The 25,675-nt window shown below is 45.8% G+C and overlaps 1 protein-coding gene across 1 annotated transcript in view; it reads right to left on the bottom strand.

Annotated features, from left to right (window-relative positions):
- Nucleotides 1-25,675, bottom strand: part of LOC126260572 (endothelin-converting enzyme-like 1) — a 398,875-nt gene that overhangs the window by 119,212 nt on the left and 253,988 nt on the right. Inside the window, exon 7 of the mRNA XM_049957907.1 lies at nt 3,620-3,751. Coding sequence (XP_049813864.1) covers nt 3,620-3,751 — 132 coding nt within the window. The remainder of the gene's footprint in view (nt 1-3,619; nt 3,752-25,675) is intronic.

The following is a 25,675-nucleotide window of genomic DNA, read 5'->3' as shown; positions in this document are numbered from 1 at the left end:
AAATACTCAAGTTGAGAGTTCGCGTGGCCACGCTGGGGCCTCTCGGCGGACCGCGGCTCGTCGGCGGCCACGTGGTGCCAAATGTTAGCCGGGGTGCAGGGAGCGCGTGGCTGGGAATTCCATGTTGACGCTGTGACGAGGACTGCGCTTTGAGTCGATGAAGGAGATTTGTGTGCCGATAGTGCCAAAGATCGCGGACTTTGTGAGACCATAATGGCAGACATTTTGCAGTTCATATAGAAATTAATAGTAGCCAGATGAATCAAGATACGTCAAAAAGAAACATCCACGTTACCATTATTTGCACGGTGATTCTGATGGTGTAATCAGATTTCCAGTATCTTTATTAGTTTAAAGTTTAGTATCTGACGATAAATTATACAAGTAACACCCAGCAACGTACACTCCTGGAAATTGAAATAAGAACACCGTGAATTCATTGTACCAGGAAGGGGAAACTTTATTGACACATTCCTGGGGTCAGATACATCACATGATCACACTGACAGAACCACAGGCACATAGACACAGGCAACAGAGCATGCACAATGTCGGCACTAGTACAGTGTATATCCACCTTTCGCAGCAATGCAGGCTGCTATTCTCCCATGGAGACGATCGTAGAGATGCTGGATGTAGTCCTGTGGAACGGCTTGCCATGCCATTTCCACCTGGCGCCTCAGTTGGACCAGCGTTCGTGCTGGACGTGCAGACCGCGTGAGACGACGCTTCATCCAGTCCCAAACATGCTCAATGGGGGACAGATCCGGAGATCTTGCTGGCCAGGGTAGTTGACTTACACCTTCTAGAGCACGTTGGGTGGCACGGGATACATGCGGACGTGCATTGTCCTGTTGGAACAGCAAGTTCCCTTGCCGGTCTAGGAATGGTAGAACGATGGGTTCGATGACGGTTTGGATGTACCGTGCACTATTCAGTGTCCCCTCGACGATCACCAGTGGTGTACGGCCAGTGTAGGCGATCGCTCCCCACACCATGATGCCGGGTGTTGGCCCTGTGTGCCTCGGTCGTATGCAGTCCTGATTGTGGCGCTCACCTGCACGGCGCCAAACACGCATACGACCATCATTGGCACCAAGGCAGAAGCGACTCTCATCGCTGAAGACGACACGTCTCCATTCGTCCCTCCATTCACGCCTGTCGCGACACCACTGGAGGCGGGCTGCACGATGTTGGGGCGTGAGCGGAAGACGGCCTAACGGTGTGCGGGACCGTAGCCCAGCTTCATGGAGACGGTTGCGAATGGTCCTCGCCGATACCCCAGGAGCAACAGTGTCCCTAATTTGCTGGGAAGTGGCGGTGCGGTCCCCTACGGCACTGCGTAGGATCCTACGGTCTTGGCGTGCATCCGTGCGTCGCTGCGGTCCGGTCCCAGGTCGACGGGCACGTGCACCTTCCGCCGACCACTGGCGACAACATCGATGTACTGTGGAGACCTCACGCCCCACGTGTTGAGCAATTCGGCGGTACGTCCACCCGGCCTCCCGCATGCCCACTGTACGCCCTCGCTCAAAGTCCGTCAACTGCACATACGGTTCACGTCCACGCTGTCGCGGCATGCTACCAGTGTTAAAGACTGCGATGGAGCTCCGTATGCCACGGCAAACTGGCTGACACTGACGGCGGCGGTGCACAAATGCTGCGCAGCTAGCGCCATTCGACGGCCAACACCGCGGTTCCTGGTGTGTCCGCTGTGCCGTGCGTGTGATCATTGCTTGTACAGCCCTCTCGCAGTGTCCGGAGCAAGTATGGTGGGTCTGACACACCGGTGTCAATGTGTTCTTTTTTCCATTTCCAGGAGTGTATTTCTAAAATCTAAACGGTTCATCCGATTTTGTTCATCGACGTGTCTTTAGAAAGCTATTAGCGTAAACCTAAATTGGTACAAATTACAGGCATGTAACTGGGATAGTACATGAGTTATTGGAGGTCAAAGTGGCCGATTACTATCGACCGCGTCAGGCCATAAGTACTCCACAGTTACACGAAAAAACGGTAGCAGCATGCTTATAAATATATTTATTCACTATGTTTATATCCGATATATACTACTCATGAAGAAATTGGTCAAATATTTACTGTGATTTAGAAAGCACAGAGACATTAGGCTACTGGTGTACTTTTGCTTGCTAGTCCTTTGATATATGTTTATTTAATTTGTTTATGTATTTAATAATGTATGTTAGAGCTTTTTGATGGTTCAGCTGTAGGAATATTTATTTAATTTCAAGTTATTTAAATGTAAATCCAATATTTCGAATGTGTTTCATTATGTTTGTGAATGTGCGTTGGCTTGAAGACATGGTGGGAGCGCTCTAGCGGTCGTGAATGGGGAGACTGGATGGAAGTGGGAGGACAGTACGGGAGAGGACACGACGAGTCTGGGACAGGACACCGCGAGGGACGCACGGTGGCGAGAGAGACTTGCCGGAGTGAGGAGCGGTTTGCGCGTGGTCGCCAGAGATAGAAATTCTTCGGAGTGCGGACTTGTGAACCTGTGTGATTTCCGAGGTTTCTACAGTGAAGACGTAGTATGCGTTTAGAAGTGAATATCTCGCGAGCTATGTTGTCGTTCATAACTAATTACGTGCAGTAGGAATCTATTGCTTCCCTGTTATTCAACTTATATTATATTTAATTGTTGAACCATCGACAGCAATAGGTGTTTTGCAGAAATATACCGCACTCTCAAAAGTACTTCTACTATCGTACTCATCATTTAAAGTCGTTAAGATTGTACCAGCAGATTTTATTTATTGCAATCTTTTATTTATAAATTTCTACAAAGAATGTTCAAATGTGTGTGAAATCTTATGGGTCATCAGTCCCTAAGCTTACACACTACTTAACCTAAATTATCCTAAGGACAAACACACACACACCCATGCCCGGGGGAGAATCGAACCTCCGCCGGGACCAGCCGCACAGTCCATGACTGCAGCGCCTTAGACCACTCGGCTAATCCCGCGCGGCTATAAATTTCTACGTTACATTCTCGATTGCCGAGTGAAAGGAACCTTCGACCATTCGATTCATGTGTATATTCATATTGTATACTGTAGACTTAGCAGTATTTGGCTTGTAATGCGGCAACTACGTATCCCAGCCCCTAGACAACGAAACCAGCCTAATCTTTTAAATATTTCAACACTGAGTCAGAGGGAACGTAGTTAATGGCCAAGACCACATCACCCACATTCATTTTCTATTTGAAAGCCCGCAACATTTTTCTACCACAAGTTAAATTAAAGGCCTCGAGAACAAACAAACACTTTTGGGAGTGAGATTTTCACTCTGCAGAAGAGTGTGCGCTGATATGAAACTTCGTGGCAGATTAAAACTGTGTGCCGGACCGAGACTCGAATTCGGGACCTTGGTAGAGCACTTGCTCGCGAAAGGCAAAGGTCCCGAGTTCGAATCTCGGCCCGACACACAGTTTTAATCTGCCAGGAAGTTTCATTTTTGGGAGTTGTAGCGTCTAGAATGAAATGTAAGTTAGGCATTGTTCCGTGCGCTATGTGGCAACTAGCCGCTGCCGAAGTGTCATTAGAGTAAGTACAGGGCGGTAGATTGGAGCGCAGGTGTCCGGGCTACGCACCTTGTCTAGCGCCGAGGCGAGCAGCAGCGCGGCGTGCAGCTCTCGGGCCCGGTGGTCGGCCGGCAGCGCCGCCGGCACCAGCTGCTGCAGCACGCGCTCCAGACGAGACAGACGGCGCTCGTCCGCGCTGTCCTGCTCGCACACACACACGTGTACAGTTCAGTCTCACTCACTGCTGCACTGATCAGATAGACAGACACTTAAGCTCTCTGGACAATATAATTTATAGGATCAAAAGTCCAAGGATACCCCTATGTCATGTAGAACTGATCACTACAAGTCACGATACTGGACCCGCTAGTATAGAAGGAAGTACGGTGTACTGCGTTGTCATTTAAGATACAGTACCACCAGAATAGTTCTATCAGGAGAGCTAAGTGACTTCGAATATGAATTAGTTATTGGAAACCGCTTAGAGACATTTCAAACCCGCCCAACACATCTGATGTTGATATGATTGTGCACTGGCAACGTGAAGGAACAACCACGGATAAACAAAGAGCAGAAATACCTTATGTACCAACCGTCGAGCTTTGTGGAAGGTGATTGTAAAATATCACATCAAACCTGCGGAAGGAATAACTCCTACGTTCTGAAGTGCTACGAGCACTCCATCTAGCGCAGTGAGTGTCTGTGTGGAGTTAAAATAGTGGGGGTTTGCATAACTCACATACTTCTGTTGTCTGTGCTAAGCAATGTTCGAGGGGGTGTAAATACAACGCCACTGCACAGTGGATGACTGCAAACGACTAATTTGCAGTGATGAACTACACTGTGCCTTGTGGCAATTCACTAAAATGGTTTGCATTCGGCGAATGCCTGGACAATGTTACGAGTTTTGCACAGAAACTAATGCACCGCATTTTTCTTCTCAGCCGAAAACAACGTTGCGAATGCGAAACGTTTCGTATGTACACTACTCGCCATTAAAATTTCTGCACCAAGAAGAAATGCAGACGATAAACGGGTATTCATTGGACAAATATGTTATACTAGAACTGACATGTGATTACATTTTCACGCAATTTGGGTGCATAGATCCTGAGAAATCAGTACCCAGAACAACCACCTCTGGCCGTAATAACGGGCTTGATATGCCTGGGAATTGAGTCAAACAGAGCTTGGATGGCGTGTACAGCTACAGCTGCCCATGCAACTACAACACGAAACCACAGTTCACCAAGAGTAGTGACTGGCGTATTGTGACGAGCCAGCTGCTCGGCCACCGTTGACCAGACGTTTCCAGTTGGTGAGAGATCCAGAGAATGTGCTATCCAGGGCAGCAATCAAACATTTTCTGTACCCAGAAAGGCCCGTACAGGACCTCCAACATGCGGTCGTGCATTATCTTGCTGAAATGGAGGATTTCGCAGGGATCGAATGAAGGGTAGAGCCATGGGTAGTAACACATCTGAAATGTAACGTCCTCTGTTCAAAGTGCCGTCAGTGCGAACAAGAGGTGACCGAGACGTGTAACCAATGGCACCCCATACCATCACGCTGGGTGATACGCCAGTATGGCGATGACGAATACACGCTTCCAATGTGCGTTCACCGCGATGTCGCCAAACACGGATGCGACCATCATGATGCTGCAAACAGAACCTGGATTCATCCGAAAAAATGACGTTTTGCCATTCGTGCACCCAGGTTCGTCGTTGAGTACAATCGCAGGCGCTCCTGTCTGTGATGCAGCGTCAAGGGTAACCGCAGCCACGGTCTCCGAGCTGAGAGTCCATGCTGCTGCAAACGTCGTCGAACTGTTCGTGCAGATGGTTGTCGTCTTGCAAACGTCGCCATCTGTTGACTCAGGGATCGAGACGTGGCCGCACGATCCGTTACAGTAATGCGGATAAGATGCCTGTCATTTCGACTGCTAGTGATACGAGGCCGTTGGAATCCAGCACGGCGTTCCGTATTACCCTCCTGAACCCACCGATTCCATATTCTGCTAACAGTCATTGGATCTCGACCAACGCGAGAAGTAATGTCGCGATAAGATAAACCGCAATCGCGATAGGCTACAATCCGACCTTTATAAGGAGGAAACGAGATGGTACGCATTTCTCCTCCTTACACGAGGCATCACAACAACGTTTCACCAGGAAACGCCGGTGAACTGCTGTTTGTGTATGAGAAATCGGTTGGAAACTTTCCTCATGTCAGCGCGTTGCAGGTGTCGCCACCGTCGCTAACCTTGTGTGAATGCTCTGAAAAGCTAATCATTTGCATATCGCAGCATCTTCTTCCTGTCGCGTCTGTAGCACGTCATCTTCGTGGTGTAGCAATTTTAATGGCCAGTAGTGTATTATTTGAAGTCTCCTGAGTGAGCTTGCCAAGTTCCCATCACGACCTATTCTTGAGTACTGCTCGAGCGTTTGGGATCCCTATCAGGTCGGATTGAAGGAGAAATTCAGAGGCGGGCTGCTAGATTTGTTACTGGTAGGTTTGATCATCACGCGAGTGTTACGGAAATGCTTCAGGAACTCGGGTGGGACTCTCTGGAGGAAAGGAGGCGTTCTTTTCGTGAATTACTACTGCGGAAATTTAGAGAACCAGCATTTGAGGCTGACTGCAGTACAATTTTACTGCCGCCAACTTACATTTCGCGGAAAGACCACGTAGATAAGATAACAGAGATTAGGGCTCGTACAGAGGCACATAGGCAGTTATTTTTCCCTCGTTCTGTTTGGAAGTGGAACAGGGAGAGAGATGCTAGTTGTGGTACGAGGTACCCTCCGCCACGCACAGTATGGTGGATTGCGGAGTATGTATGTAGATGTAGACTTCCGACAGATAGCGTAGCTGCAGGACAGTTTCAAAATGGCGTCTGTAGGTGATGTACGTTACAAGCTATCTGCCGTAATTCAACTTCTCACTGCAGAGAATGAAACTGTGAGGAATATTCACAAACGCTTGTGCAAAGTCTATGGAGCATTTGCTGTCGACAGAAGTACAGTTAGTTGCTGGGCACGGAGGGTGAGGTCATCAGAAGGCGGTTCGACAGAGCTCCGCGATTTGCAGCGCTCGGGGAGACCATCCACGACTATCACACCCGACACGTTGCAGCGAGTGATGTTGTCATTCGCGAGGGCAGACACATTACGACTCGGCAGTTGGCGCTGCATTTGTCAATCAGCAAAGGAAGGGTGGATGCAATTATCTGCGCTCTTGGATATTCAAAAGCGTGTGCAAGGTGGGTCCCACAGTGTCTGACGGTGGATCACAAATCGCACAGAAAAAACATTTGTCTTGATTTGTTGCAACGTTTTGAGGCTGAGGAGGAGACCTTCTTGTCCTGAACTGTGACACTTTATAAAACCTGGGTTCACCATTTTGAGCCCGAAACGAAACGACAGTCGATGGAACGGCGCCTTTCCCACCCCCACAGAAGATGAAAATTCAGAGCAACTGCTTCAGCCGGTAAGGCCATGATCACCGTGTTCTGGGACTGTGACGGTGTGATTCTCATTGATGTGATACAAAGAGGCGGTACAATTAATTCAGAAGCATATGTCAACACATTAACAAAACTCAAGACGCGCTTCCGGCGACTTCGGCACCGTAACAACCCAGGAGATATTTTACTGCAACACGATAACGCTCAGCCCCACATAAGTATGAGGACTGCTGAACACATCGCAAAACACGGTGGGACAGTGATGCCCCATTCACCCTACAGCCGTGACCTAGCTCCATCGGACTTCCACTTGTTTGGGCTGTTAAAGGATGCTATGTGTGGAAGACATTTTGAAGATGAGGAGGAGGTGATTCACACATTGAAGCACTCGTTCGGCCACCAGGACAAGTATTGGTACCGACCCGGCAGATACACCCTTGTTTCGCGCGGTATAGTATAAAGGCCATAGAATGGGATGGAGATTACGTGGAAAAATAGGGTGTGCATATAAAACATTCTTTCGTGTGTTTAATTGTCATTATGTACAATAAAGAATTGTTGAAGAAAAAAAATGCCGTGCCTTACTTTCTGGGAAACCCTCGTATTTGCCTTCATGTGCATTGCCAACAGTGAAGTGTGGAGGAAATGTTTTTCGTCGTTAGGGTGTAGTCCGTTTATTGTGCTTCAGAAAACTCCAAATGCAGAAGGAAATAAACAGATTTCACAGCAATGTGTACTGGTTACTACTTCAGAGACGACGTTTGCTTATTTTGGCATGACAATGGAGTATGTCATTAGGTAGCATCTGTGGAACAATGCTTTGTGGACAGTAGCATTCCTGAAATGGGCGGCCTGCCCAGAATCACCCAATTGTGAAGAGTTAGAACGTTGACTTTGCTCCAGACCCCAGCATCCACCATCACTGCCTTCTGTGGTTTCGGCTCTTGAGTCCAGGCTATCACGAAGGGGAAGGGTGGTCACCCCACTGCTAACGTAATTCATGTAACTGAAGTGGTGTGTATGTGCCAGTCGGCTGTACGGAAACAGCGCAGTAACATCGGTCGACGCCAAGACGTGACAGAATGGCAGAAACGAGCCATCGTGTTTCGATGTACCTACCACTGTAACGTCGGTGAAGTTGCCCGATTTGCTGGCGTATCAGCGAGGACTGCACAACGTGTTTGAACGGTGAGGTTTATCAGTTACAGCCATACTACATGATGAAAAGAAAAATGAATTTAAAAAAAACGGGAAACTGGGCAGTAGTTGACTAGAGGCTTGTTGGTTGGTGCGACGAGTCGCCAATTTACTTGTTTTGAAATGATGCAAGGTGTCGAGTGCATCGACGGTCAGAAGAGGCGTTGAACCTCCAGCTGGTGGAACGCTTAGTTCAGGCCGGAGATGGTTCTGTGATGTTTTGGGGGTAGTGTTCGCACGATGACTTCTGCGTACTCATTCTCTTTACAATGAACGTGAACCAGGGTGTTTGTTTCAGCGTTCTCCATGACGAAATGTTGTCTTTTCTTCTGCATCCTTGTGATAAATACGCTGTGGATAGCCCCATCTTCCAAGATGACAATATCACTGTATACAGGGCTTCCTATATAGTACGTTCCTTGTTTGGCAAACTTTCAAGTGTCCTATCGCTCATGCTCTAGTTTGTTAGCTTTATATGACCTAATCACCAATGGTTGGCTTGGACTGAATAAAACATATCAAAAGAAATTTACTGACTCTCCCCCCTGGAACTGCGGTCATTATCAACACTATAGCTGGTGTTACATGCTATTGGCGCGATGTCCGCCTGGGCTGGCTAATTGTTTGTCCTCTGCGCGTAATTGAATCAGAGTGATAAATGTGATTCTGGGTAAGTTATGAACTTTGTTCGTGTTATTAGGGAAACATCGTCTGATAAGTTTTTATTAATAAACAGAGCTTGGTTCCGCAAGTGCGTCGAGTGAAGTGGAGAACTACGTTGGTACTTACAAATACCGCGCAGATAGCACTGGAAGTAGTCTTTCTTTCTTCTTACTCATTCATATTCTGGACGAGTATAGAAGGTTGCTATACACATCCCCCCCTCCCCCCTTAGGAGCAACTTTATGCGCCACTGTCATAATTTCACAATTTTTTCTGTAATTCTGAGAACAACAGTTCCTCTACATCTGATGATAGCTCGTATCACTGCAATTTCGCTAATTTTACTATGTGTTGCTTTATGGGCCAGTCTGACTTCCTCTGGTGCAGTGATGAAACTGCAGGAGACATGAAGCACTTAAAGACGTCCTAATCTGGTTATTCCTCCAAACTTTCTCTACATCTACATCTACATTCATACTCCGCAAGCCACCCAACGGTGTGTGGCGGAGGGCACTTTACGTGCCGCTGTCATTACCTCCCTTTCCTGTTCCAGTCGCGTATGGTTCGCGGGAAGAACGACTGTCAGAAAGCCTCCGTGCGCGCTCGAATCTCTCTAATTTTACATTCGTGATCTCCTCGGGAGGTATAAGTAGGGGGAAGCAATATACTCGATACCTCATCCAGAAACGCACCCTCTCGAAACCTGGCGAGCAAGCTACACCGCGATGCAGAGCGCCTCTCTTGCAGAGTCTGCCACTTGAGTTTATTAAACATCTCCGTAACGCTATCACGCTTACCAAATAATCCAGTGACGAAACGCGCCGCTCTTCTTTAGATCTTCTCTATCTCCTCCGTCAACCCGATCTGGTACGGATCCCACATTGATGAACAATACTCAAGTATAGGTCGAATGAGTGTTTTGTAAGCCACCTCCTTTGTTGATGGACTACATTTTCTAAGGACTCTCCCAATGAATCTCAACCTGGTACCCGCCTTACCAACAATTAATTTTATATGATCATTGCACTTCAAATCGTTCCGCTCGCATACTCCCAGATATTTTACAGAAGTAACTGCTACCAGTGTTTGTTCCGCTATCATATAATCATACAATAAAGGATCCTTCTTTCTATGTATTCGCAATACATTATATTTGTCTGTGTTAAGGGACAGTTGCCACTCCCTGCACCAAGTGCCTATCCGCTGCAGATCTTCCTGCATTTCGCTACAATTTTCTAATGCTGAAACTTCTCTGTATACTACAGCATCATCCGCGAAAAGCCGCATGGAACTTCCGACACTATCTACTAGGTCATTTATATATATTGTGAAAAGCAATGGTCCCATAACACTCCCCTGTGGCACGCCAGAGGTTACCTTAACGTCTGTAGACGTCTCTCCATTGATAACAACATGCTGTGTTCTGTTTGCTAAAAAATCTTCAATCCAGCCACACAGCTGGTCTGATATTCCGTAGGCTCTTACTTTGTTTATCAGCGACAGTGCGGAACTGTATCGAACGCCTTCCGGAAGTCAAGAAAAATAGCATCTACCTGGGAGCCTGTATCTAATATTTTCTGGGTCTCATGAACAAATAACGCGAGTTGGGTCTCACACGATCGCTATTTCCGGAATCCATGTTGATTCCTACATAGTAGATTCTGGGTTTCCAAAAACGACATGATACTCGAGCAAAAAACATGTTCTAAAATTCTACAACAGATCGACGTCAGAGATATAGGTCTATAGTTTTGCGCATCTGCTCGACGACCCTTCTTGAAGACTGGGACTACCTGTGCTCTTTTCCAATCATTTGGAACCCTCCGTTCCTCTAGAGACTTGCGGTACACGGCTGTTAGAAGGGGGGCAAGTTCTTTCGCGTACTCTGTGTAGAATCGAATTGGTATCCCGTCAGGTCCAGTGGACTTTCCTCTGTTGAGTGATTCCAGTCGCTTTTCTATTCCTTGGACACTTATTTCGATGTCAGCCATTTTTTCGTTTGTGCGAGGATTTAGAGAAGGAACTGCAGTGCGGTCTTCCTCTGTGAAACAGCTTTGGAAGAAGGTGTTTAGTATTTCAGCTTTACGCGTGTCATCCTCTGTTTCAATGCCATCATCATCCCGGAGTGTCTGGATATACTGTTTCGAGCCACTTACTGATTTTACGTAAGACCAGAACTTCCTAGGATTTTCTGTCAAGTCTGTACATAGAATTTTACTTTCGAATTCACTGAACGCTTCTCGCATAGCCCTCCTTACGCTAACTTTGACATCGCTTAGCTTCTGTTTGTCTGAGAGGTTTTGGCTGCGTTTAAACTTGGAGTGAAGCTCTCTTTGCTTTCGCAGTAGTTTCCTAACTTTGTTGTTGTACCACGGTGGGTTTTTCCCGTCCCTCACAGTTTTACTCGGCACGTACCTGTCTAAAACGCATTTTACGATTGCCTTGAACTTTTTCCATAAACACTCAACATTGTCAGTGTCGGAACAGAAATTTTCGTTTTGATCTGTTAGGTGGTCTGAAATCTGCCTTCTATTACTCTTGCTAAACAGATAAACCTTCCTCCCTTTTTTTATATTCCTATTAACTTCCATATTCAGGGATGCTACAACGGCCTTATGATCACTGATTCCCTGTTCTGCACTTACAGAGTCGAAAAGTTCGGGTCTGTTTGTTATCAGTAGGTCCAAGATGTTATCTCCACGAGTCGGTTCTCTGTTTAATTGCTCGAGGTAATTTTCGGATAGTGCACTCAGTATAATGTCACTCGATGCTCTGTCCCTACCACCCGTCCTAAACATCTGAGTGTCCCAGTCTATATCTGGTACATTGAAATCTCCACCTAAGACTATAACATGCTGAGGAAATTTATGCGAAATGTATTCCAAATTTTCTCTCAGTTGTTCTGCCAGTAACGCTGCAGTCTATCATTAAATAAATGTACCGATGGGATACCGGAAATTAATAACTACCTCTCATGTGCAGTGGCCCAGATATTGATCTTACTCGTCTGGCAAAACTTCTAACATTTAGCCGCTAGCCTTCAGTTTGCGAATTAGAATATTTGAAGCACTACGTAGTATCGATTAATGTAGGTAGAAAGCATTATCTAAATTAAACCAAATGAACCTCTAAAATGCCTGTAATTGTTATCTGTGTTTTATTTTATGACTGGATACGTCTTCCCAGGACAAACGAATACCGATAAAAATCGGCAAAAAAAAAGGATTTCTGAAAATGAACGCTCGTACTTTATGCGGAATGTACGTCACATTGATGATATAGATGTGACAGCAATAAAGATGTGTTGGATCGGGACCGGAACCCGTATCTGAGGCGCATATTCAAGTACTAGCCTGTAACATGCGATCAATGTTTCTAAACTTGTTAGTGATGCACTGTTCACTGTTGTATACAAACTTAGAACAATGAATTTACATGCTAATATGTTTACCATCATAATGTATAATGAACATGCAGATTGCTCACCTTATATTACTAGTAGTATTGGATTTCAGGTCCGCCTATCACGCTATCACTAGAGTTTCAAAACCAACTGATCCACTAGTACTGTTCAATGTTCTTCCATGGGAAGACATCATCAGGAAAGAGTAACACTGGACAGAAATTAAATATAGGTCATCAATAAAAATGTGCAAGCTTTCCTTGAAGATAGTACTTTGAAGTAGGTCGTCACAAGGAATTTTTCAGAAATCGACTGAACTACAGTATCTTCTTTCTATCAAAAACGAACACCTTAAGAACGTAATTTAGAATGTGGTTGAGCTATAGCGGTATAGACCAACGGTGAACTTTATGCAAATACCACCGCACGGAGCTGATATAAATTTATTTTTAGTCACATTTATTCTTCTTATTGTTGCAGGTTCCCACATTTTAGCGTATCTTCGTAAAGCTGCAGTTCCATACACATGGTAACAGTGGACCTATCGTGTCTGTGAATAGATTTTGTGACTAACCCGTTCACATAATGTATGGACACACAAAACTCATTCGGGCATAAATGTTACGTTACGATTGGTGTTGTTCAATAAAGACCACTTCCCAAAATAATTAATAAGTAATGGAACACGTTCGCTGAAGGAGTTTAATCGGAACAGGAGAGCATCCTATAACAGTAGCTAAGAATAACTGCGAGGGCTTCCTAGTAATGCGGAACACATAATAAATTGAAAAGACATTCATCAGTAACAGAGCAAAGAAGGAGGCAAAAAATCAATTATTGTTGCTGTTGTAGCCTTCAGTTCGAAGACTGAATGCTTGTTGCAAACTGTGCGGTTACTTTATACTGTCGTGTAGGTAGCGCTACGATCCTTGTATGACCTGCTGAAAATTATCTGCACTGACGGAAAGGGAAATGTTAGTTACACCATGAACACCTTGACGAAATGCTGCCAAACTGATACGCTAGTATTTCCATGTCTGTAAAACGTGTTGATTAAAATTTCATCCTTATGTGAGATAATTTTTGGCACGTAATAGTTATTCTTGCTGATTGGGAAACTTACTAGTACACGACAGCTGTTGGTTGTGTGTAAAATTACTAAAATATCTCAGGTAGAGAACGCAAGCAGCATGTCCAGAGAATGTGAACGTACTATGTATCGACATGTTTTAGATACCAAGAAAGACTTAATCACTGGTATGAGGAATATAGCAACATCATACGAACAGACTGCGCAGAAAGTTACCTGCAGCGCAATGCCTGCAGAACGAGTGCTCGCTAGATGGTATAAGGACCACAAAGTGGCAAGATGGTCTTTTCAGAAGGACAACAACCCGACAGAGTCGTAGGATGTTTGAAGGTTATGGTGAACATACGGACGGCAACAGTAGAAATCCAGAAAGGGCAGAGTATCACCACGAACTGCCGAGCGCAGATTTCTGGAATCTGGACTAAAATATTGAGTTTCCATGCCTGACACTAAATCACAGATAACAGGTAATGGAGGGACGCAGCTATTTTAGAGACCCATATATGTCAGGCTCTTGGAATCATGGAAATGACATCAAGACACATTGCGTTATTGCTGAAAAGAGGCTGAATTCTCCCCAGTATGTGGTGCGAATGGTACACCGTGGTGTCATACCCTTCACGACCAGGGTACCGAATGACATGTTCGAGTAGGAGAATGCAAGAGCCCACACTCCAAATTCACACCAAGAAGGCATCGACGAATGTACGGTACCTGGTTTGCCATCCACAGAACATGTCTTGATACGCTAGGGGAAGACGTATACTTTCACAGAACATGTCTTGGAATAATAGGGGAAGACGTATACTTTCATACCAGGAACCAGCCAGCAATTTTAATGAATGACACAGCATGTCATTGAGGCACGGAAAGAAATTTCTCAAGATGACATTCCACGCTACAACCAATACAAAAGTTTATTCATGCATGTGAGGGCCACATATCATAGTGATGTTCATGCTGGACATCATTTCCGAATGGAATTTAAGTTCACTCTTTAATATCCATTATCTGATGAACATTGAAAAGTTGGACACCTATGATTCTGCTGTGTGCATACACAAACTCTGAGTCTGAGATATTATTATCGCGTGTAGTTGTCGAGGATAGTCGGAAGTGGTCGGACGCAGAGATCGGTGGAGAGAAGCGGCGCCGGGTGAGAGGTCGTAGCCTGCCGTGGACGTGCTGGTAGCGCCGGAGCAAACTTTCATATTAATTGTTTTTTGGTAATTTCCCTTTTCGCTGCACGTAGTTGTTTGTTGCTTGCGCACTGGAGAGATTTTGTCAGATTTGTACGAGGGCGGTTCAGAAAGTAACCTCCGATTGGTCACAGTGCGGGTTGTGGGGGGAGTAGCGACGCCGTCTGTGCGTTCACGCACTCAACAGGTCAGTCGGCATCAAGCCGTGGTCGAGTGAACGTCGTACCTGCGCTAGTTTAGTTTTTGTGGCAGTTTGAAATGTGTGCTGCAATAGAAAACCCCGCCAAATGTGAAGTGCGTGCTGTCATAAGGTTTTTTACAGCCAAAGGATATTCTGCAGCAGCTATTCATCGTGAGCTTTGTGCCGTGTACGGACCAAGAGTTATGAGTGAAGGAGTTGTCCGTGAACGGGTACGTTTATTTAAAAGTGGACGAGAAAACGTTCATGATGAAGAGAGGAGTGGTAGACCATCATTGGTGACTGACGAACTCGTTCAGACAGTTGATGCAAAAGTTCGTGAAAATCGACGTTTCTCAATGTCGGAGTTGTCTACTGGTTTTCCACAGATTTCTAAGACTCTCTTGTACGAGATAGTGACAGCAAGATTGGCTCCAGGCACAAGCGGGTGATTTTTATGCAGAAGGAATTTCAAAGCTTGTGAAGAGATACGATAAGTGCCTCAATCGCTATGGAGACTATGTAGAAAAATAGTGCAAAGATGTAGTTGTAAGATGTATATATTAAAATATTTTTATTTAACTTGGTGTATTTTTTTAAATCAACCGGAGGTTACTTTCTGAACGGCCCTCGTATATGCATACATTGAGAATAATATTCGTATCTTTGCTGTGGCCAGAAACGCGTTTATTGAGTGTTTGTGGGATAATTAATAGCCTGTGTAAATTATGTCAATGTTTGAATAATATATCGCAAGTATAATTGTTTTCTTTCAGCTAGTTAGAATGCCATCACCGTGTTCTGACACGCAAGTATTGTTTCCAGTTGCAAATGTTCCGTTTCCAGTGAAGTAATAGTGATGAGTCATAGCTTACGATAATGCAGTAATCTCAAAATTAACTTGAATGCAGTATAATAATGATAAATAGAGGGGATGTAGAAAGCTCGGATAAGGAATGTGTGGCCGAAGATGTTGAGGATGAGGAGAACTTTTCTGATTGTGGGGTGTGGATTTGAATTCAGGCCAGGCTCAACCTGTTCTGTCGTTATCTCCAGGTCAGCCACTTTGACGCGGCAGTTGAGAATCGATGGTGTTGAGGGGTAGGACGGAGAAGGGATGGGGGGGAGGGGGGGGGGGGTTCCGTAACTTGGAGGTACGAGAGGAAACACGGAAGCCTGTGGGCTTTGAGCACTATGGGACTTAACATCTGAGGTCATCAGTCCCCTAGAACTTAGAATTACTTAAACCTAACTAACCTAAGTAGATCACACACATCCATCCCCCAGGCAGGATTCGAACCTGCGACCGTAGCGGTCACGCTGTTCCAGACTGACGGAAGCCTGTGGATCAAAGGTTTTGGCAGGAGGTTAGTACAGTGGGAGGGAATGGAGTTGAGAATCATGGGGTCATTATAGGGGATGAATTGCGTACTCTTCAGGTTGGGGAAGTATCTTTCAATTTTGATAGGAATTTACAGGTAAAGAATTTTGGTTTATGGCGGGACAGGAGAAAGGAATATATCAAGGAAAAGGCTTGATGAGTCATGGGGTAGGAATCCAAGAATTCTATGAGCTCGCTGTAGGCGTAATCGGAACGGGGAACTCCTACATTGCTTTACTGGTTGGTCTATGAACGAGAACGACTGTCGTTAATGATTCAGTTAGGTGCTGGTCTACCTCCCTGTCTCGCAAGCACACCGTTTCTTATTGCTCTACGCCAGCAGATCTGGAACCACTCTTCTTGCAAGCGATATTATGAAAGACAATACAGTTAGACCATGGATCTGGCTATGACATTTCCCTCTAGGCTGATAGAAATATTTGAGTCATTGAGAATTATTTAGCAAAACTGCGAAGGACGTGAACTGATACGGCCGGAGACTTTCACGTACAGAGACTGCGGATGTAGTGGAGCATCGCCGCTAGCTGCCTGCAGGCAAAGAAATAAAGGACAGAGGCAGGGATTCTGTGTGGCGCAGTGAGCCGCACGCGTGTGTGGCCGCCACTGCAGGCAATAAAGTGTGCGGAACTGCTGGCGACCGCAGATGGCGCCACTGTGCTGCCGCAGACACACATTCATAATGTACGGCCGCGGCACGCCTTGCGTTGTAGCATACGTGCGACCTCCTTTTGCGATTTCATAGTAGCATGTTACCGCATTAATTGGACACTTGCGTGGTATAATAACTTTTACGATTGTCACACTCTACTTCTTGTTGCCACGTGCAACATAAACCTACACTGATGAGACAAAAGTAAAGGAATAGCGATATGCACATACACAGTATCGCTTACACAAGTTTAAAAGGCCAGTGCATTGGGGGAGATGTCATATGTTCCCACGCGATTCATGTGAAAAGGTTTCCAACGTGATTATTTCTGCACGGCACGAATTAACAGACTTTAAACGCGGAATAGTACTAGCAGCTAGATGCATGGGACTTCCCACTTCGGAAATGGCTAGAGAGGTCAATATTCCGAGATCCACAGAGTCACCACGGACAACGCAATGGCCAACGGCTTTCACTTAACGACCGAAAGCAGATACGTTTGCGTAGAGTTGTCAGTGCTAACAGACAAGCCGTTAGGATATTGTGGCGAAATTTGGCGTTAATGGGCTACGGTAGCTGACTACTGACGCCAGTGCCTTTCATAACAACATGGCATTGCCTGCAGCGCCTCTCTCGGGCTCGTGACCAAATTGGTTGGACCCTAGACGACTGGATAATCTTGGTGAGGTCAGACGAATTTCAATTGGTAAGAGTTGATGGTAGGGTTAAAATGTGGCCCACGCCCAACGAAACCATGGACCTAAGTTGTCAACAAGTCACTGTGCAAGCTAGTGGTGGCTCCATAATGGCATGGGCGGTGTTTAAATGGAATGGACTCGTTTCTTTGGTCCAACTGAACCGATCATTGACTGAAAATGGTTACGTTCAGCTACTTGGAGACCATTTGCTGCCATTGATGGACATCATGTTCCCAAACAATGGTGGAACTCGTATGGATGACAATATGCGATGTCACCGGACCACAACTGCTCGCATTTGGTTTGAAGAGCATTCTGGACAGTTTGAGCGAATGATTTGGCCACCCAGATCACCCGATATGAAGCCATGGGACACTTATGGAACATAGTCGAGAGGGCAGTTCGTGCACAACATCTTGCACCGGCAATACTTTCACAATTATGGAAGGTTATACATGCAGCATGGCTCCATATTTCTGCACGGGACTTGCAACAACTTGTAGAGTCCATGCCACGTTGAGTTGTTGCACCACGTTTGGTAAAACAAGTTCGACAAGGTGTTAGGAACTATCCCATGACTTCTGTCTCCTCTTATTCAACATCCTGTTTTTGCCGTACTGCCACCTCGTTATGTTACAGTACTGGCCATTAAAATTGCTACATCACGAAGATGACGTGCTACAAACGCGAAATTTAACCGACAGGAAGAAGATGCTGTGATGTGCAAATGATTAGCTTTTCAGAGCATTCACACAAGGTTGGCGCCGGTGGCGACACCTGCAACGTGCTGACATGAGGAAAGTTTCCAACCGATTTCTCATACACAAACAGCAGTTCACCGGCGTTGCCTGGTGAAACATTGTTGTAATACCACGTGTACGGAGGAGAAATGCGTACCATCACGTTTCCGACTTTGATAAAGGTCGGATTGTAGCCTATCGCGATTGCGGTTTATTGTATCGTGACATTGCTGCTCGCGTTGACTGTTAGCAGAATATGGAATCGGTGGGTTCAGGAGGGTAATACGGAACGCTGTGTTGAAACCCAACGGCCTCGTATCACTAACAGTCGAGATTACTGGCATCTTTTTCCGCATGGCTGTAACGGATCGTGCAGCCACTTCTCGATCCCTGAGTCAACAGATGGGGATGTTTGCAAGACGGCAACCATCTGCACGAACAGTTCGACGACGTTTGCAGCAGCATGGACTATCAGCTCGGAGACCGTGGCTGCGGTTACCCTTGACGCTGCATCACAGACAGGAGCGCCTGCGATTGTACTCAACGACGAACCTGGGTGCACGAATGGCAAAACGTCATATTTTCGGATGAATCCAGGTTCTGTTTACAGCATCATGATGGTCGCATCCGTCTTTGGCGACATCGCGGTGAACGCACATTGGAAGCGTGTATTCGTCATCGCCATACTGGCATATCACCCGGCATGATGGTATGGGGTGCCATTGGTTATGCGTCTCGGTCACCTCTTGTTCGCATTGGCGGCACTTTGAACAGAGGACGTTACATTTCAGGTGTGTTACGACCCGTGGCTCTACCCTTTATTCGATCTCTGCGAAACCCTACATTTCAGGAGGATAATGCACGACCGCATGTTGCAGGTCCTGTACGGGCCTTTCTGGATACAGAAAATGTTCCACTACTGCCCTGGCCAGCACATTCTCCAGGTCTCTCACCAATTGAAAACGTCTGGTCAATGGTGGCCGAGCAGCTGGCTCGTCACAATACGCCAGTCACTACTCTTGATGAACTGTGATATCGTGTTGAAGCTGCATGGGCAGCTGTACCTGTACACGCCATCCAAGCTCTGTTTGACTCAATGCCAGGTGTATCAAGGCCGTTATTACGGCCAGAGGTGGTTGTTCAGGGTACTGATTTCTCAGGATCTATGCACCCAAATTGCGTGAAAATGTAATCACATGTCAGTTGTAGTATAATATATTTGTCCAATAATACCAGTTTATCATCTGCATTTCTTCTTGATGTAGCAATTTTAATTGCCAGTAGTGTAGTTTCAATTACCTGTGTCACCGAGTTGCTGCTTTGCCTGCCCGTGAGCGGCAGCAGCAGCGCTTATCGATATAAGCCCTGCCGTATTATCTTTGCGGGACTGCTATTATTTCTCGGTCGTCGTGTGTCGGGCAGTAGTTGGAAGGTGCCAGCAGTGAGTCCGGGTCTGCTGTTGAGTTGGGAGGCGCTAGCAGTGCAGTTCGGACCTGGCTTAGGACGCGGCAGAAGTTCAGTCGGAGTGCGGCTGCAGTGAGGTCCGGACAGCCATGACTCGCCCGACGGTTTCCGATACATCTCACTCTAGTGCGAACCACCTTAGTTGGTCATCGGTCGGTCGTTTTGTCGGACGACGTGTATGTCGGCCGGCGATCGCTTATGGGTTGCCTGCGTGTGCCGACTCGTGATTCGTCCTTGTTATTGCAGAGTCGCTGCCGTTAGTATTGTCTAGTCCTTCGTGCAAGTGTTCGTGATAACTGTGTGTAGCTTGAGATGTCGACTGCTCAGTTATTTTAGTACTGTCTCCGTGCTGATATGTGGGGGTCGGTCGGTTGGTGTGGATCAGCTAGGAAATCTCCGCGCGGCGCAGTGGGTCGGGCCCGCTGGCGGTCTCTACGCAGTGTCGGAGTGTGTGGGAGCTGTTTCGATTGCTATGAGGTTCGTGGCTCACCGACCCAGGGCATCAAAGTTGAGTGGTGATTTAATTACCGAAGCCAGTCTGTTCACATTGTGCCATTGGTTTTCATGGATGGCTCTTGGGGTATTCCCATGAGTAACAACGAGTGTTCGAGTTGGCGAAAGTTTGGCCACCATCCAGTGGAGTTTAACAATATTTTGGTTATTTGAAGTCCAAGTGCACCAGCGGAATTTTCTGCCTTGTGGCCGTTAGCGTTCCGCCTACCTGCCGTGGCCGCAAACGTTAAATTCAGGTAGTGTCCTTTCCTCACCGTGTTGTCGCTGTCCAACACGTGTGTGTAGTTTTGACAGCTTATGCATACTTGGTTGTGGGCGGCTACGTCTTTTACGTTTTGGCTTTGGAGTTCTTTGTGTCCTTGTCGGGTGGTCGGTGAGTCCGTTAACTGTCTCTTGGTTGAGTTGCTGGCGGATCGGATATAGACGGGCCGACTACCTGTCTCCTCTAAGCGAACGTTTATATTTCAAGTGCAGACCGACCCCCGGAGAGCCGCTGGCTGTACTGTCTTTTGTTATTGGTGTTTAATTGTGTATTTTAATGGCTCGAAGCCGATGGTTTGAATTTGTATGCGTTTAGTTGGGTTTAAATAATGCTCCTTCAGCCGCTTTAATTGAAGGTTCCTTTCTTGTCAATTCTTGCATTGTTCTGGCCTTCAGCCTCATTTAAAATATTTTTTTGGATAAAGCTTTGGGCCTTCTGCCTTTTGAAAATTCATTGTAGTTGTGTTTTTTAATCACGGGTTTTCAGCCGTTTTAAAATTATAATTCTTTACTTGTTAAGTCTTAGATTGTTTGGCCCTTCAGCCTCATTTAAAATATTTTGTATAAAGCTTTGGGCCTTCTGCCTTTTGAAAATTTATTGGAGTCGTGTTTTTCAATCATGAGCCTTCAGCCGTCTTACTTGCTAAGACTTAGACTGTTTGGGCCTTCAGCCTAATTTAAATTTTCTTTCTGGATAAAGCTTTGGGCCTTCTGCCTTTTGAAAATTTATTGTAGTTGTGTATTTAAATCATGGGCCTTCAGCCGTTTTAAAAATTAAAGAGGTTGTGCCCTTAAGCCATAAGATTTTGTGACATACTCAGTCGATAGTTAAGCTTGTAAATTTGCGCTGTAATGTTTGGGCAACTAAATGAAGTGACATGTGTTCGAGCGTAGCTGACAGCCGCTCATTTTTGGCCCCTTTCCATAATTCCACCTACCTGTTCTGTCCTGAGTATTTAACCAGGCGTTTCAGAAATGTCTTACGTCTTGCGGAATATTCTTCATATTGCAAGAGGAAAGCAAATACGTGCGATTCGCGACATGTCAGTAAAAGGTAGTTTAGAATAAATACGACCGTCACTATGTGCAGAGATCACGGGGGTAGTGGCTCTCATTCTTTTTTTTTTTTTCATGGTACTCTATACGTTGTTGCAAATCCTGTGTCGTACACGTCTCGTTGCAAAAAAAGTTAATTCTTAATTTAAGGTACGTGACGTGGCTGCAAGATCCTGCATGACTGGCCAAACACTGTCTCTCCTCTCGGGCCCTAGTCGCACGGAGCCGTTGAGACCCTGAGTGGTGTTGAGTACGGCCCTCCTGATCCTCGGGATCCCATATTAGCAAGACAATCGTGGGTTCCAGACCAATGCGAGAAGCAATGTCGTGTAACGAACCTGCTGCTGTCGTATTCCAAACTCTGGTAGGTGATTCTTCTTCTTACAGGAAGCGTAACTCGCGACTACATGCTAATCACATATCCTAGCATGCAGTAGACTTCATGCGAATTTGACGTTCCTCGGATGCTGCCTTCATGGTACTATAATTTTTACACACAGAAATGTCAAAATTGGCACATGTACTAGATACGTACATAACGATAATAAAGGAAATTTTAAATACGTCATTGGACACTTATTGCTATGTGAAGTACAGACAGCAATCGTTGGAAAAAATTCAGTGTATTATATAAGCTGTTCAAATTGTACTACAAATAAAATGTAGAAGTTGTCGCTGGTTGCGATTTTTTGCTCGTAAATTTTCCTTAGGTACCCATCTTGAACAGTCCATCCGAAGACATTAAGAGGTGCTGGAACGTCTTTGTACTGCTAGAAGCAGGCAAATGTTGGAGTAAGGATATGATCCCTTGTCAACATATCTAACAGAGATCTGTGAATGAGCGAAGGCATATTAAATCGAAACTGTTATTAACATGTAAGCAATATTATTTGGGTTATGTCTGTGGCTAACTAATTTCGAGAGAAGAAAGGAATATTTCAGTGACAACAGGACAACAGAGAAAGTTTTAGTAAGTAATAAGACTACCTCTCGCTGCGACGAGGCAGCTCATCGCCGGGGATACACTACTGGGTGTTCAAAAAGTCACTCCGCAGTGCCGTACGATTGTTAGCCGCGCGTGCCTTATGCCGCAGTGAATATACCGAAATGAATCTCAGTGAAATACAAGTTATTAATTTGGTGAATATTCATTTTTACTTACAAATTTTCACATTAAGTGTTGAAAGTCTCCCTCTGTTGTTGAATACACAATTCAATTAGTCTAATCATGTTTCCAAACTCAAGCTGTAACATTTCTTCTGTAACAGAAGCAGTGAAAGTGGATATTGCGGTTTTCAATTCATCGATGGATTTTGGACGGTTTTTATAGACAGTTGCTTTCGCTGCACCCCAGAAGAAAAAGTCAGGCGGTGTTAGGTCAGGCGATCGGGGAGGCCAAAATCGCTGTGAAATTATGCGATCACTAAAAACATCAGCAAGCAGTGACATTGAAACGCGAGCTGTATGCGCGGTTGGACCATCTTGTTGAAAATAACCGTCCAGTATTTCGCCTAACACAAGTTCTCCTATGAATGGGTACAGAATATCACTGCAGTATCGTTGTGCGTTGAAAAATATGGGACCCACAATCAGACGTCTAGAAATTGCAATCCAAACTCCTATTTTCACAGAATGAAGTAGTTCCTCATGAATACACAATGGATTTGCAGTACTCCCCATACGATAATTTTGCGATTTCATGTACCCGGATAATTGAAACCACGCCTCATCAGTAAAAAACGTTTCATTACGAATATCCCTTCCATTTTGTTGAACGAAATTTTTGAACCATTGACAATAATGCAGTCTCTTGCCATGATCAGCATTTTTCAGTTCTTGCACGACTGTCACTTCATATGGGAAAAGTTCTAATTTTTTCCTTTCAGCTGGGTGGGCCGTTCCGACACTAACGCCAATTTCCTGGGCGAGTTTTTTTACTGACTTGTTCGAACTCATGGACATTTTATCGGAAATATCGAGTAGTTTATCGTCAAACAAAATGCGAGGACGACCACTTCTCGGTGCAATTGTCACTGAACTCGAACTTCGAAATTTGTTAATCAAATCTCGCACAGTATCGCGATGTGGGAGTGTTGTGTCCGGGAAAACTGAATTTAATGTTTGACGAACTGAAACTGTGTATTTACCGCCAGCTTTGAACACTTGTTCGACTAAAAACACACGTTCTTCAATGGTTAGCATTTTAACAGTGACAAAAACGAAACAAGCGAACAAAGAAACTAAACTTAAACGTTCACGTCAACACGAAACGACACACACCAACGGTACTACTGACGCTGTCTGAGATAGACGAAACAGTGGAATGTTGGGAGAGTCCACTTGAAGGAAAGTAACCCAAGCAGGCGAACAATCATACGACACGCACGGCTAACAATTATACGGCACTGCGGAGAGACTTTTTGATCACCAATACCAAACATCATTGCTGTGCTGACGCGATATTCGTCTGAGTTAGGCAGCACCATGGTGAAGGGTGAGCGTTTTATGTGGTCCACATGAACGAACACGAAGGGATCCGTGGTATTAACATTCTCTTTTGAATAGACTGAGAGTGAACTACCTAGTGTCCGCGAGCTAAGAAAAAACCGTAACGGCGATCCAGTACCGTCGTATACGATGAACATGTGGGCACGGAAGATTCAGAGAAACCATCGTAACCAGTATCCTGCAAAGAGTCTCAACCACTTTAGCCTTTAATGATGAGTGAGAGGAAAGTAAGCGAATGGTTTATCATGGAAATCGGATACCAGGACCCGGAAATGGAAATATGACACTAAGCAATTTTCTCTGATAATTAGGTGTAACAAAGGATTTGTAATTGCAACCTGGAATACGTTAACATTTCTGTGAAGCTCAGCATATCTCAAGAAATAGTAAAACAGAAACCTCGTGGCAGATTAAAACTGTGTGTCGGACCGAGACTCGAACTCGGGACCTTTGCCTTTCGCGGGAAACTGAGCTACCCAAGCACGCTCGCCAGTTACGTTGTACACATTCATAATTCTCTCGAGCATCCGAATCACCATCTTCTTTTCCCATTCACGGCGGTTCATCTCCCGCATCGGATGCCCAGGTCAGGGCTTAAGATTGAGGTTCGCGCCCAGTCTCATCTGTCTGAAGTGGAGTCCTTGCCTTTACCATCTATACTCGAGGTCCATTCACGTATACCTAGGCGGAAGCTTCGCTTGGACCTTTCACATGGCCCTAAGGGCTCAGTTAACTCCGCAGCTCTCTGCAGTCACTTCCTCTCGATTCTTGATATGTACCGGGACCATGAAGTAGTTTACACTGACGGCTCTATGGCTGATGGTCACGTTGGCTTCGCGTATGTTCATGGAGGACATACTGAACGGCACTCCTTGCTAGATGGCTGCAGTGTTTTCACTGCAGAGCTGGCGGCCATTTCTCGTGATCTTGAGCGCTTCTGCTAATGCCCTGGCGGGCTCGTTTCTTCTCTATACTGACTCCTTGAGCATCCTACAAGCTATCGACCAGTGCTACCACGCCATACTTTGGTAGCGACCATCCAGGAGTACATCTATGCCATGGAACGGTCCAGTCGTTGCCGTGTTTGTGTGGATCCCAAGCTACGTCGGAATCCCAGGAAATGAACCTGGCCAAACAGGTTACAAAGAAACCGCTTCTGGAGATCGGCATCCCTGTAACTGACCTTCGATCATGATTACGCGGCAAGATTTTTCAGCTTTGGCAGACGGAACGGTGTAATCTCAGTACGCACAAGAAACTGCTTGTCCTTAAGGAGACTACGAATGTGTGGAAGACCTCCATGTAGGCCTCTCGCAGGGACTCTGTGGTTCTCTGACGGCTCCGCATTGGCCATATGAGGCTAACACATGGCTACCTCCTCCGTCGCAACGTTCAAATGGCTCTAAGCACTGTGGGACTTAACATCTGAGGTCATCAGTCCCCTAGACTTAGAACTACTTAAACCTTACTAACCTAATGACATCACACACATCCATGCCCGAGGCAAGATGCGAGCCTGCGGCCGTAGCAGCATAACGGTTTCGGAATAAAGCGACTAGAACCGCTCGGCCACAGCGGCCGGCCTCGGTGTTGGGTCACTGTGACTCACATATGACTGTCGTCCACATCTTGCTG

This window comes from Schistocerca nitens, chromosome 5, assembly GCF_023898315.1.
Source record: "Schistocerca nitens isolate TAMUIC-IGC-003100 chromosome 5, iqSchNite1.1, whole genome shotgun sequence".
NCBI lineage: Eukaryota > Metazoa > Arthropoda > Insecta > Orthoptera > Acrididae > Schistocerca > Schistocerca nitens.
The sequence above is the reverse complement of the archived record's forward strand: the minus strand, read 5'-3'. Positions and strand labels throughout refer to the sequence as shown.